At 37.6% G+C, this 15,291-nt stretch overlaps 1 protein-coding gene across 2 annotated transcripts in view; it reads left to right on the top strand.

Annotated features, from left to right (window-relative positions):
* Positions 1–15,291, top strand: part of TMTC1 (transmembrane O-mannosyltransferase targeting cadherins 1) — a 230,195-nt gene that overhangs the window by 168,704 nt on the left and 46,200 nt on the right. For both annotated transcript variants that reach the window (XM_074325861.2, XM_074325860.2), the window contains exon 11: positions 257–370. In XM_074325861.2, the coding sequence (XP_074181962.2) occupies positions 257–370 (114 nt within the window). The remainder of the gene's footprint in view (positions 1–256; positions 371–15,291) is intronic.

The following is a 15,291-nucleotide window of genomic DNA, read 5'->3' as shown; positions in this document are numbered from 1 at the left end:
TCACCACGACCTGCCACCTCTGCTTCACGTGCAGTTAACATGTTTGTTTAATTGTACACAACCTTCATTGTTTTTCAAAGAATGTTTAGCAACTCATGTAACTTAACAAATTTTCAAAGACTCAGCTTAGATGGATGCAATGGACATTTCAAAGGCAGGGTCACGAAACTGAGTGAAACGTGAAAGAGACTGATAACATTCAATACTCTTGGTGGCTCATTGTCTTATTATTAATTTTTATTATTATTAATTTTAGGTCTGGAGTTCAAACTCTGCCCCATAATGCCAAGGTTCACTACAACTACGCCAATTTCCTGAAGGATCAAGGTCGGAACAGGGAAGCGATCTACCACTACAGAACGGCCCTCAAGTAAGCACCATACATCATAAGGGTGTCACTGTCCTGCTTGTCAGGTCCCAGTATTAGGGGTTGGGGGGCGTTGTTTGTTTCTCTTAATAATGAACCTCTCTTTGGAGGTGATATTGATTTTGGACTCTGAGTCTTATGGCTCAGTGTTCAAGTCTGTTATAAGTGTGGTTGCCCTACTTTACTTATAACTCTTGGTGTTTTCCTGTAAAATTTCCCTGCTACACTTTATGCAATGAAGTGATGCTCAGTTGAATACATATATGCCGGCAAATAGGAGTTGGTTGTTAAAAATATACTCGTAAGTTCTCAGAATATTTGCTCCAGTGAATTGTTCCCACTCTAGCCTTTCCACTGTCTGAAAGGATTCATATGAAGACATTTGGGTGTAGAAATGAAATGTCCTGATGGTTATATTAAATAGAAAGAAAATGAGAAGATACTGATTGCCATGTTGAGAATATGCTAAAGAGGGGGTGTGTATCACAAATATTTTTACCTATAAGCTGCCCTGACACTCTCCTTGTACGCATCCACTAGAAGAGAGTATACCACACATGGCTTTAGATATGACTTCAAGAGGAACTAAAAATTTAAGTTCTGCATTACTAGTGGCAGTCTTTATTGCTCTTAGGTACTCATTTAAATTGTAACTCTAACGTTCAGATGTTTTTTACTAAGAGGTCCCAGGTAACAAACATATTTAACCTGGAACACATGAAGACATGATCACTAAACACATCCTTGGAATCTCCACATGTGGGCAAAATAAAGCAAGGTGAATCCTCTCTTTTGTTGAATACTATGAGGCTCACAAGTTTCTGAAGAGCTTTTCATGCGCCCAATGATTCGCCTACATTTGTTTGAACTTTCTGGTACTGTTCCACTTACGGACCTGCTTAAAAATATATAAACCAAACAAATCATGTATTTCACTGAACCGCCAACTAGGATTGTTTCAAAGCTTAGTTTGAAATTGTCATTCTTTTTTTTTTTTTTTCTTAAGATTTTATTGAGGAAGGGGAACAGGACTTTATTGGGAACAGTGTGTACTTCCCGGCCTTTTTTCCAAGTTGTTGTCCTTTCAGTCTTAGTTGTGGCGGGCACAGCTCAGCTCCGGGTCCAGTTGCCGTTTTCTAGTTGCAGGGGGCGCAGCCCACCATCCCTTGTGGGAGTCGAACCGGCAACCTTGTGGTTGAGAGGACGCACTCCAACCAACTGAGCCATCCGGGAGCTCAGCGGCAGCTCAGCTCAAGGTGCCATGTTCAATCTTATTTGCAGGGGGTGCTGCCCACCATCCCTTGAGGGACACGAGGAATTGAACTGGCAACCTTGTGGTTGAGAGCCCATGCTCCAACCAACTGAGCCATCTGGGAGGCAGCTCAGCTCAAGGTGCCCTGTTCAATCTTAGTTGCAGGGGGCGGATCCCACCATCCCTTGTGGGACTCAAGGAGTTGAACCAGCAACAGCAACCTTGTGGTTGAGAGCCCATGGCCCATGTGGGAATCAAACCAGCAGCCTTTGAAGTTAGGAGCATAGAGCTCTAACCACCTGAGCCACCAGGACGGCCCTGAAATTGTCATTCTTAAAGCAACTGACCTGATTTGAAAAATTGTCCTTTCGAACAATGTACTACATGACTGTATTGTCATCAGTCAAAACCTTTTAGACTTTAGAACCTGTTACTTAATATTCAGGATGGCAAAAACTTTCAACTGTCATATCAAGTTTGCTATCAAATACTTTTCCAAACATTATAAGAAATGTAAGTCCTGGAAGAATACTTGTAACAAAGTTTTTTTATTGAGGAATTAAAATATTTATTAAGAAATAAAAGATAGTTTTAAGATTTTAAACAAGTATATTCTTTTTACTGGAAGACAGCTTACCCAAACGTTTATAATGCTTATCTCTGGTTGGTGAGATTATGGTTGAATGGTTTTTTCTTTATATTTTCTTTTGTGCTTCAGATGTTTCACAATGAACATGTATTACTTTTGCAATGAGGAAGTATCATTTTTTAAAGGGCATATTCCTTCAAGGATACACATAAAGTGTGATTTGGCTTTAACCATTAATGTTTCAACGATTTTAGGTGGCATTCTTGAAAGGAGTAAAAGAGCAGTAAGTTTGCATGAAACATTGGTTGGAAGGAAGTGTATCAGTATCTTCTTAAATTTGTTTTATTCTAACAGACTATTTTTTCTCCAGTTCAGAAAGAAAATTATGGCAGACCCTAAGGTACAGCTTGGGGCAAAGGTATAAATTAAGCAAAATTCTCTGGCAGCTGATTTTACTGAATTATATATAGTAGCTGGTTGGGTACTTCTGCTTCTTTCCCTTGAAACAAAAATAAATGTTTGGTTCAGCCACTGTGCTTCTGGAAGAAACATATCCCTTGAGAAATGGGGAAAAACAATTAAAGCTATAAATATACTGCACAGCAATTAGTGAAATAGTTCACCCTCTCAGACCAGGCTCAAAATACTTCTGATTTAAAGTATCATCATTTTTGTGTGGATACTTCCGTGGTGAATTTTCAATAGATGTGGGTGTTGTTTTTATTTAAATAAATTGTCACCCTGTGTTAGAGAGAAAAGGAAAATACCAGGACTGTTCATCATTTTGATGATTATTTTTCCTAGGTGACTGAAAGATTGCCCTTATTTTGATATTGCTATTTCTTTGTGGAAGTTGCTGAGACAGGCATTCCTCCCCCTCCCAATTGCTCCACCCTTATTTCAACTTTAGTGTATCTTATGTTTCCTTTATTTGCATAAAGAAGAAAGAGAGTGATTAGGGACAACAGGGTTAAAAGGGATATTATCTTTGTCAACAAACACAAGTGTTTGCTTTGCTGTGAAAGGCAGCTCTCATGTTTACACCTCTTGTGTTTATTCTGGGTTCTATAAAGCTTGAGATTCTATACACTAGAGAATCAGAAGACCACTGGTAGATCTGCCAGATGCCTCCAAAGCTTCCTGACCACACAGTTACCCTGAGGAAGGTTTCTACCATTCCACCTCACGTGGTGGGAGTAGAAAGTCTAGAGCCTTCCCAATATCTCAGTCCTTCCTGCACAAGCTCTCCCACGAAATGCCTCATCCCATAAATCCAAAAGGACAGTTGTCCTGCCTGGATGAAGTGCAGAAGACATTGAATGTGTACTTGATTGACCCATGGTTTGTTGATTAGCATAAAAAGTCAGTTACAAATGGAGAGTTATAAAACAAATTATGCACACTCTTGAATGTTTGATTATACCTTAAAATGTCACAGGTACATCCGTTCACCAATCTTCTAATACCAAACCAAATCCTTTCCTTTGAGTTAGAGACTTCAGATTAGAATCTGCAAAACCACATCCCATAATTCATTTGTATAATGATCAGTTTTGATACTTTAAAAAGAATAAAATTTTAAAGATTATTTGAGATTTTTCTCCTCCAGTTTTTTCCAGACCTCACTCACATCTAATTCAACAGCAATTTTTGAGCAACTTCCCTTTTTAAAGTATTTCCAAAGTATTTGCTTGATTTTCATAGAAATAACAACGCACATTTTTGCATTTATATTTGATCAGTTTGAAAGATATTTCACTATATTAAACTGCAACTGGAGTAAATTTGTTAAAAAAACACAATAGACTCTTAGCAGTCAGTCATGCAACTCAACCCAAGGGAGCAAAAGAGCCCACCCAGGCTTACAGAGAAAGTTTGTTAAGTTCTGGGTATCTACCAATATGTTTTACAGAGAATAGAGAACATCTGAAAATCTGACAACAAAATTAGAGTCTGTTTGTAATACAGTTTTCACAATAGATAATAAAGTCACGGAATCTATTTTTAATCTTATATTTAAATTCCTTGCAAGACTCAATTACTGGATGGCTTAATGGGCTAGTCATCAAGAACCCTGCACTTGGGAATGAGAATAGAGTTTGCCTTTGTCCAGGTAGGTCAGGAAGGTCTCTCCACTGTAAGAAGCAAATTGTCCCATGTTCCCTGAACATTTGTTCACTTAGGTGCCCTCTTCCTCCCACCCTTCTATAATAATCCCTCCCCACACCCAGATTTGCTGATGTGTCCCAGGTTCTCGGATACCAGGTGCAGGATTCCATCCTGTAAAAGGGCTGTGATTCTCAGTCACCCCGACGACTATTTTCTTTTCACAAGTGTGGTTTCAACATGAAATACACAGTAAATCATCTAAGATTTATCCCTTCCCATAATCCTATTGTGCAGGAGATGGAATACTTTGCCCTGTGGGTACTCAAGTGTGTTTGGGCAGCCATGGGAGCCTTAGAGAGGCCTTGCCCACTCCTAATATATCTGTTATTGATATTTTAAATGGAAGATATGAAGGGAGAGAAAACTATTCAAAAGGAATTGAAGTCCCTGACTAGGCTCTTTTCTATGGGCATAACTACAAGGGAAAGAATGTGCTTTTAATGCCCCTGTGCAAAAAATTCTCCACTTGTTATTTAATTGACTAACACATGAGAAAAGCTTTCTGATTGGAATTTTTTAATTCATAAAATAGAGACTTGTTATGATTGTAGCATCCCTTGATATCATTCTTTATGTTCCCTCCTATGTGGATAACTGGAATGCTGCAAGGAGATTCCATTAGACTACAATAAGTACATGTGGGGAAAAGGGAAGTAATAAAAATGGAAGAAATCCCATATTATTAGATTCTAAAGAAATCTAACCATGTCTAATTAACCCACTGTTCATTGATGTCCTGAGTATATCAGTAAGATTACTTTATTATAATTCCTTTGAAAAATGCTATCTATAAAACTGGTGGAGTTTGAACTTTTTTTTTTTTAAATCAGGGTTTACTTAGAAAGTCCTTTACACAGTCAATTTTGAATAAGCATTTAAAATAACTCTCATGAGTTCGGGTGTCCTTGGATACCAGCTGCTATGTATTTCTGGAAATAATTAAAATTCCAATACTATTCGTTAGCCGCTTTTACAAGTGGAGATGGGTCCTTCCACTGGTGTGGTACTTTCGTTTGTAAAAGTCCAAATGTGCTTTCCAGTATTACAAGCAGACACTTGAAATTATTTTTGTTTCTCTTGTTGATGAAATTATATTTTCACTATATATTAGTTTTGTTAATTATCTCACAGTTTTCTTCATTAAATTTAAGAAACTAAACATTATTTCATTTAGAAAAAAGAATTTTAGTGACATTGTGGAAATACTTATAGACTAAATTTCCAAATAAAAGTTTCATAATTTATATTTAAAAATATTTCACTTTCTGTCTTTTTTTCCGCTTTATACCATTGTTTCACTTCACAACCTCGCTGTGGTTCCCCAGGAAACAGAATCGGAGGCAGAGATTTGCGTGCAGGAAATTTATTCAAAAGTGCTCTCCGGAACACCAGGGAAGGAAGCCAGGGAAGGAAGGTGTGCAGAGGGACACACTGAGATGCAGAACATTTCCTAGGAGACTTCAGCTGATTCTATAGGGAGCTCTGGATGGGCCCTCAGAGTTGTCCTGAATGGAGGCACGAGACGGAACCTTTATACCCTCTTAGCAACTACACACTGCCCCCGGGGCAGAGAGGGTACCCTTGAGTGAGGCAATTCTTTGAGGCTGAGAGCAATGCCCAGAGAACTGGGCTTTGAGCTCTCAGCAGCTGGGGGACCAAGTGTCTTAGACTTATCTGGGTGGTTTAAGCTGTACAGCATCCACTGCATCAGCTTAGTTTATGATTTCTTATATAAGTAAATATCATTTAGGTTTTCTGTTAAAATGAAAATAGTGGCATTACTTACTTCTTTGGGGTGGAATATTACAAGATAATTCACACAAAAGGCTTAAAGCAGTGTCTAAATGTCTGGCAATGATAAACTCAGTAAATGTTAATGTATCCAAAATCGAACCCCTTCTCTCCACCTCCAGTACCCATCATCTCTCACCTAGATTATTGCAGTATGTTCCGGTCTCTGGTCTCCCCGTTTTCACCTCTCCCTGCTCCCCTTCAATCTGTGCTCAACACAGCAGCACAGAGATATTCCACTCCTAGCAATCTGTGCTCAGAACACGCCGCTGGCTCCCATCTCGTTCATGGTGAAACTCAAAGCCCCTGTAGCAGTCTTTACTCCCTGTACAGCCTGCCCCCCTTGCTTCCCAGCCTCCCCTCCTACTACTGTTCTTCTTCACTCAACTCCAGCCATGTAGACCTCAGGCATACACCAGTCACGTCACATTCCTATTTCGGAGACTCCACATTTGTCATTCTCTCTTCCCAGAATGCTTTTCTTCTCTAAATGGCTGCCTCCCTCCCTTCCTTCAGGACTCCTCACATAATGGCATCTTGTCCCTGAGGCCTACCTGATCACCCTACTTAAAAGTCCAGCCACCCCCAACATACCCTATTCCCCTTCTTTGCTTCATTTTTCTCCACTGCATTGATCACCGTCTGCTGTGGGCCCTTAGCAGAGGGCCTGGCACATTGTAGGTGCTCAATAAATGTTTGTTGAAAGAAAGACTGAATTAATATAAGCATAAAATCTACAACACAGGCCCCCTTAGATTCAGAGGACAACTCCATAAGGACAAGCAGTGTTTCTCACTGGGAGAGTGGTCGACAGTTTAGGTGTAACAATTCTTCATTATGCAGGACTGTTTGATGCATTGCAAGATGTTTGACATCCCTAGCTGCTGCCCATCATGTCTGGGGTGATGCCCGAGGTGCCTACCGGGGAAATGCACTTCCTTCCTTCCCCACTTGTCATGATCTCCTTGGTTGGTAGTTATTGATTAGGAAATGGACACATTTTTCCTGCCCACGACTGTTTTATCTAAGTTGATCCAACAACCAGAGTGTCCTTCATGCTACGAACTGTTTTTACCATAAGTTTTCCACAAGCTCATCGATCTGTCACACAGGACTTTGAATCTCCTTATAACCTTGGATGTGGCTTTTAAAATTGTTCGTGTCTGGAATTCCATTTGGTGTTGAGCATATCAAAAAAGCTTGGAGGAAATTGCTCTGGAGCCTGTGGGGATCATTTGCTTCAGATGATGAAGGATTGACAGGCTTTGGAGTGAGTGCTTGACAAAGAACATTCCTACATTGTTAAAATGGAGAGGGTCATGTGTCCTTCACATCTGAGAACCCACAGTATGGGAGAAACAGACGGATACAGGAAGACTTCAATGTTCACTGGGTTAGCCATGAAGAAATAATGGATGTTGTTTTGACTGATAAGGGCAGTCAAAGGCCATGAACCGCAGTGAAGAAAATTATTTTTTTTGGAGGATAGCAACCCATATGAGAGAAGGCGAGCTGGCAGATTCAGCCTGTCATGGCTTCATTATGGCTATGGAGGGAGCTTAGTAAAACCACCCAGACGTCCTGCAGCTGGCCCCAAAACATTAAAGGTATGCAGTGTAACAGGTAGGATGGTATGATCTCATTTGTTTACATCCAAGCCAACTTGTTCTCAGAGGTCAATATGTTAATAATCATATTGTTATAGAGAAGGCAAACTAAAGCACAGACATACATTCAAAATCACAGAGCTAGAAAGTCACCCATGACTTCTGGCTCCACATAGTTATTTTTCCACTCCACCAAAGCAATTCCCATTCATCTGCCACAAAAACTAAAGTTCGTCACGATCACCGAAGCCTCTGGGAAAGGTTAAATTATGTTCATCATTTTCTATAATTAGAAGATCAGAGAAGTGTTTAATTCAATACATTCCCCAAACTCTAGAGGTAAATTCTCAGGAATCAGGAAAATTCAGCCATTTCCTGAGGGCATCAGAAAGCCCTGGTTTTACTTTAAATTGTCTTAGAAAATCAAATCAGTTGGGTGGAGTCCTTCTGGATTACTGCTGGAGGTCATCCATTGTGAGAGGTCAAATTATTTAGTTGGTCCCTCTTCGGAGAGTGTGTCACATTTCCCTAAATTGTGTTTGAGTTTTTTTCCCAAGGCTGTCTGTAATGGATGGGAAGGAGTACATTGCAAAAAGGAATTGCCAAGACATTTGCTGGGTGTTAATGGCGATTTTAAATAATTAAAGAAGCAGACCAGTAATCAATGTCACCTGGGTGTAATTTAGTGATGTGATGATTCAAATTTTATAACACAAAGGAACCAGGCACTTAAGAATGCCAGAGACTAATTATGTTTGAAAATATGCTGTTGACTCCTGAAGTGAAGTTTATGTTGGGTATTTTTTAGTCCAGCGAGATGCAGGTTTTATAGTTTGTTTTTTACCCAGTCATGCTTTTCTTTTGGAGTGTTTTTTCCTCAACAGGAAATAGAAAATAAACATGTGACCTTAACATTAACCTCAAATAAATTAATGTGTGGAATGAGAATCAGACAAATAAATCAGGGTGTGTATATTCTGAAAGGAAATTGCAAACTGGAACATGTGATACAATGTTACTTAAAACAATGAAATGCCTTTCAAAGTACTCAAATGAAAAAATATCAGCGTCCTTAAGTTTGGACAGATTGTACAAAATTTAAAGTAAATGACTGAAAGAAAATATAAAACCAAACTTTAGTCGTATATGTATATCTTATGTCTTTAGATCTTTAATTGTAGTTAAAGCTTAAGAACCATGTATAAGAGAGCATATATATATATATATATATATATATATATATATATATATATACATCTTTTACACTTACTGAGTGTTGTTGATTCTAGATTACTTTCCGTAATACTGTGCTTTCCAGAGATACCATAATTATTTTATCTGACAGGAGACAATTTTTTTTCAGTGAATAAGAATCTCAGTGACCATGCTTCCTGAGTTTATTTCACTTTGGTCACTGAGGACCAGTTTCTATAAGATCATAGTTGAATGGATTGGTTAAAGGAAAAAAGGAGAAATTACTCCAACTGGAAGCTCTAATTTGTATTTATTTTCCGAAGATGGAATGACTGGTGTTGTTTGGGAAAATAAATAGATTGACAGGAACCATCTGCCTTAAAAACACAAGTACTTCTGAAAAACTTGTTTGATTTTAAATAATCTATTATTAATTTCTCCCAGCCTCGCTTTCCTCAATTGTAAAATAGTACAATAATTCTACTTTTAAACTTAGGGAGGCTAAGTGAGATAAGGTATGAAAAAGCTCTCTAAAATGTCAAGGTATCATGAATACATCCCAGGTCCTTTGGGACCCATTTTCTTTCGCTCCTGTCTTCTGTTTTTCACTTAGGCTACTGTTTCTCCCACTGACTACTTCCTGTTGATATGTTATTGATGTTGATTCTTCCCAGAGAAGATAACTGGGAATGGAGAGGGATAATAATGTTCTTAACTACCTACTGTATTAATTCTGCTTAAGGAAGAGCTGATAGATAAAATGTAAGAACCCCTTACATGCTCAAATAGATATGTTTATCAAGAATGTAAATTACCGAATACATCAGAAAAATTCTCTTCTGCTCAGAGAACTATATCTGTGTACCTAGATTTCTTTTTTAAGGAGAAAAAAAATAGACTTCCTTATACCCCAGAGCTATTTGACAATATAACACATTTTCTCTGTAATAAATTTTAAGAGTTTAATTCACCAAAATAATAATGTCTGAGGAGCACTCGTAGACAATGCAAATGTTGAATAAAACTGTGAGAAAGAAAATCCAATGACTGTTCACATTGGTCTTAAAAAAGTAGGCCCGACAATCACCACTCTGCTCCAGCTCAGTGAAGCTTTTGTTGAAGTTTTTTGAGATGGGGAAAAGAGCTTTTGTAAAACATACCTGTAGAATTCAAAGTCAAGATGGCCTTTATTTATTCTGACAATTCATGTGGCAACATAGACATCTCTTAAATTATTCATCTTTCCAAAAGAAAATTCCTCTCCTGGAGACCTCAGGATTGACTTAGAGCCAAGCCAATTCAAACACAAGTTTATTTAAAAAGTAAACACACAAAATAAATTTTGTCCTTGTGTAGGTCTTCAGTACATCAAAGGATCTGTTTTAAGAAAACGTATAGAAAAATCAAAATAAAAAAACTTTTAAAAAAGTGTTGTTTTTTTTCTGACCTGGTTGTTAAAGGATCCTTTTAATGAAAGTCAACTTAGTTTCATAAATAATGCAGTGCTCACTTGCGATTAGGTGAACCTAATCAGATAACCAGTGAGAGAGGACGTTGCTAGCAGACCCTTACTATTACTAGGAATAAACAACATCTATTCAGTTTCCAGGTGGAGGGTTGTGCATGGTAATAGATTCAGCAAATCATTGTAAATGCCAGTAATCTCCTTCTTGGAAGGGTTGGGACTCTGTTTAATTAACACAGAGCCTCTTTTCTGACTGTAGCTGGCCAAGAAGCCTTCTCCTAAGCTTCATGGTTCTGTAGCCTTGGAGCACAAGGCATACATACGAAAGGCCTTTCCCTCATAGTGCTTATGTGTGTTTCTCTTTCTTTTCCTTCTCAGTACTTATTTTTGTTTTGGGGACTTCAGTGTGGATTTATATTCTGTTTCTGATTTAAAAGAGAGAGAGAGGGGAAGCCCCTTATAGTCAGTGAACTTTGAAAGTACATGCCATTCATTTAAATGGCAGTGGGATCGTGAGTGAATATAAAGTCCGAAAAGATGGGCTGAGCGCCAGCCAGAGAGGGCCAGCTGCTTGCCAGTGCGGACAAGAGCTTTTACACATGGGGAGCCAGCCCATTGTGGAAGCTCGTATTGAATTTAGACTTCCCTTTTCCATGGTTTGTGCTTTCACCTCAGACATTTATTTTGAGGACTCCAAAGCCTAAAGAAATAAGGAAAAGATCAAGTTTTAAGAAATTGCCTCTTCTGAGAAGCAGGTGTCTCAGGATGCTTTTTATTACTATTTGTATTCTGGGAAACAATGAGAATTGCTCTCACCATGTTCACTGGACACCCCTTAAATCATTTGGAAATCAGAGAGAGCTTTGTTCAACATCAAAGAAAAACAATTTTTTTTTTTTTTAGAAGAATTTGAGCCCTAGCTGTGATGTGCTCTCCGTAACCACTTCCCAACTAATTCTTAGACACAAGTTTTCCAGGCATGGAGTGAATGTACAGGTAGAAGAATATTTGTTTGTTTGTTTTTTTCTTTTGGTCTGTCATCATAGCTTTGATATCCTGCAGTGGCATCTCAGAGCACCCAGAACTTGCTATCCCTCAGGAACTGTGAGATTGGGTTTTAAGGGGTAGTACCAGGGACCCTCTAATTGTCTTTGCTAATTAAGGATGAGAGAGAAGCAAACAAGAGTGTCTGGGCTGGTGTGTTTTCTTTTCTACAACTTCCTCTCATAATATATCTTTCCCTACAGCCTCCAAAGCCATTGTGAAAATTTAGGATTTTTAAGCTGTGGGAGAATATAACATGCACCTGAATTGATGCTATTCCTTGTCAGTCAAGAGGAGCATTGGCCAGAATGTCTTAAAAATACCAGTTGTGAGGGATGTTCATAACTGTTCGGTAAGGAAGTAGGGGAGGGAGGTTTTCAGGGGCAAATAAACTTAGGAAGCTCTGGTGACACAAATATTTAAAAAAAAAAAAAAAGTTACGCAACTTGTCTTTTTGGCCTTTTAATAGCAACCCCTGCTGTCCCAAACTTAAATTGATTTTCTTAGAAGGTGTAGAACAGGGTAGGAGCGGGCAAACATGGCATCTGTTTGTCAAGAGACTTGACAAGTACAGATCCTATTTTTATTACTTGGGCATTAGCTTGGCTTTTCTATATTAAAAGCCAGCTTCACAGGCTTATTCAGACAGAGTACTCTGGGTGACAGAGATGGAGAGAGCCTCTTAGACTGTGAAATATGTCCGCTCGAAATGGAGCAGAAACAGCTAAACTGTGTAGCTGTGCTGATTGGCCTTCACAGTTCCGCCTTAAGGAAGTAAATTGATTCATTTCCTTTCTTAATCAGCACAAATTTGGTTTACTGATATATAGCAAACCTCCATATTTGCTTTTGAACGTTAGGAATGTTATTTTCATTGATTGTACATTATTTAATTTTTGATTTTTAAGTGTCTGTCAGACTTTTCATTCTGAGAACTGTATCAGGCCCAGTAGTACCAAATTACAGTCGGAGGGGGCGATCAGATAAAATGGAGAAAGAAAGTCAAGATGGACAGCCACTTGTGGGATAAAGTTTATTTTTATGGGGAGATATTATGTGTCACCTTTTCTCAATAATGGTGGTCTAACTGATGCTTCAGTCCAAATGTGTTTATGAAGATGCCTCATCCAAGGTACTCCCAGCATCTGGTGTAAGTAGTGAGGACTGTAGAGGCAGCTGGTCAGCAGTCCCACCAGGACAGAAACTCAGCACCTGAGGCCATGAGGATTTTCTGTCAAAGGAAGTTGAAAGTAATTATAGGCTCCAAAGGACTAAAATTTATTTAACTCTGGTAGATTCACATACTATTTATTTTTGTACTATTTGGGAGTTATTTACTTTTACCATTAAGTGGCCTATGTGCATCCTGGCTTTATTTATATGTGTATAGCTGCAAAAATAATTGACCAAAGATTTGACATAAGAAAGAAGAGCAAAGCTGGAGACATCGTGCACCCTGATTTAAAACTATATTACCAAGTTATAGTAGTCAAAGCAGTATGGTATTGTTATTAAAGAGGACATATTGGTCAACTGAACAGCATAGAGAGCCCAGAAATAAACCCACATGTATATGATAAATTAATTTACTACAAAGGAGCCAAGAATGAAGAAAAGACAATCTGTTCAATAAATGGTACTGGGAAAACTGGATGGCCACATGCAAAAGAATGAAACTGGACCATTATCTTATACCAGGCACAAAACATTAACTCCAAATGGATTAAAAATTTCAATATAAGACCTGAAACCATAAAACTCCTAGAAGAAAACATAGGCTGTCAGCTCCTTGACATCAGTCTTGGCAATGATGTCTTGGATTTGACACCAAAAGCAAAGGCAATAATAGGAAAAGTAAACAAGTGGGACTACATCAAATGGAAAAGCAAAGGAAACCATTGACAAAATGGAAAGGAAACCTACGGAATGGGAAAAAATATTTGCAAATCATATATCTGATAAAGGGTTAATATCCAAAATATATAAGAACTCATAGAACTCAACAAAAAAAATCCAATTAAAAAATGGGCAGAAGATCTGAATAGACATTTTTTCAAAGAAGACATATAGATTGTCAACAGGTACGTGAAAAGATGTTCAACATCATTAATCATCAGAGAAAATTAAAAACACAATGAGATATCATCTCGCACCTATTAGAATGACTAATATTAAAATAGAACAACAAGAAGCAGCAAGTGCTGGTGAGGATGTGGATATAAAAGTGAACCCTTGTGCACTGTTGGAATGTAAATTGGTACAGCCACTATGGAAAACAGTATGGAGGTTCCTCAAAAAAAATAAAATAAAAATAAAGCTGTCATATGATCCAGCATTTTCAATTCTTGGAATATATCCAAAGGAAATGAAAACACTATGTCAGAGTGGTATCTGCAACCCAATTTTCATAGCAGCGTTATTTACAAAGCCAAGACATGGAAACAGAAGACGTGTAAAGAAGCTGTGGTATAAATATACTGAGGGTGCCAAAAAAATGTATACACATTTTAAGAAAGAAAAAAACTATTAAAATTGTAATACAGTGAATGACACTAGCATTCATTTGATTAATGCGATCTTTTGAATGGACATTGTCATATTACACATTGCTACTGCAATTCAATTCAACTTCAAAAAATAATAGATAGATAACATCTCTTAAAATGTGTACATTTTTTGGCACCCCCAGTGTATATGAATGTGTATATATATGTATGTATATATGTATACATTTTATACACACACACACACACACACACACACACACACAAACACAAAATGATATATTATTCAGCCATAAGAAAGAAGGAAATCCCGCCATTTACAACAACTTGGGTGGACCTTGAGGGCATTATGCTAAGTGAAATAAGTCAGACAGAGAAAGACATACAGCAGGTCCTCGATGTCTTTTAGCTCTTGTTTATAGCAGTTAGCTTATGGTAAAATTGTCATTTCACTTAAAGTCACAGAATCTATTGGCAACACTGTGTGAGGATTTACTGTACTGTATGATCTCCCCTACATGTGGAATCTAAAAAAATCCCAAACTCATGGAAAACAAGATCAGATTGATGGTTACCAAAGTTTGGGAATTGGATAAAAGTGGTCAAAAGATACAAGCTCCCAGTTGTAAGATAAATGAATACTGGGGATGTAATGTACAATGTGATGACTATAGTTAACACTGCTGTACAGTATACATGAACGTTAAGAAAGTACCATGTTTTCCTGAAAATAAGACCTAAATGAACAATCAGTTCTAATGCGACTTTTGGAGCAAAAATTAATATAAGACCTGGTCTTATTTTACTATAATAGAAGACCAGGTATACTATATTACAATATAATATAATAAATATAATATAATACCAGGTATAATATAATATAATATAATATAATATAATATAATATAATATAATATAATACAATACAATACAATACAATATAATACTGGGTATAATGTAATACAATATAATATAATACCAGGTCTTATATTAATTTTTGCTCCAAAAGACGCAGTAGAGCTGATGGTCTGTCTAGGTCTTATTTTCGGGGAAACAGAAGAACTCCTATCACAAGGGAAAAAAACATTTTTTTTCTTTTTTAAAATCTATATGAGATGATAGATATTAACTAAACTTCTTGTGGCAATCATTTCACAATATGTAGAAGTCAAATCCTTATGCTGCATACCGTAAACTTACACAGTGACAGATGACTTATGTCAATTATATCTCAATATAACTGGATAAAAAAGATTTGGCATACACATCTCATTACAATAAAGGAAGATTCAATGTGTCATTTTGGTCG

This window comes from Rhinolophus sinicus, chromosome 1, assembly GCF_057876585.1.
Source record: "Rhinolophus sinicus isolate RSI-liver-muscle chromosome 1, RSI-T2T, whole genome shotgun sequence".
Taxonomy (NCBI): domain Eukaryota; kingdom Metazoa; phylum Chordata; class Mammalia; order Chiroptera; family Rhinolophidae; genus Rhinolophus; species Rhinolophus sinicus.
This window is presented reverse-complemented; position numbering and strand designations above follow the sequence as displayed.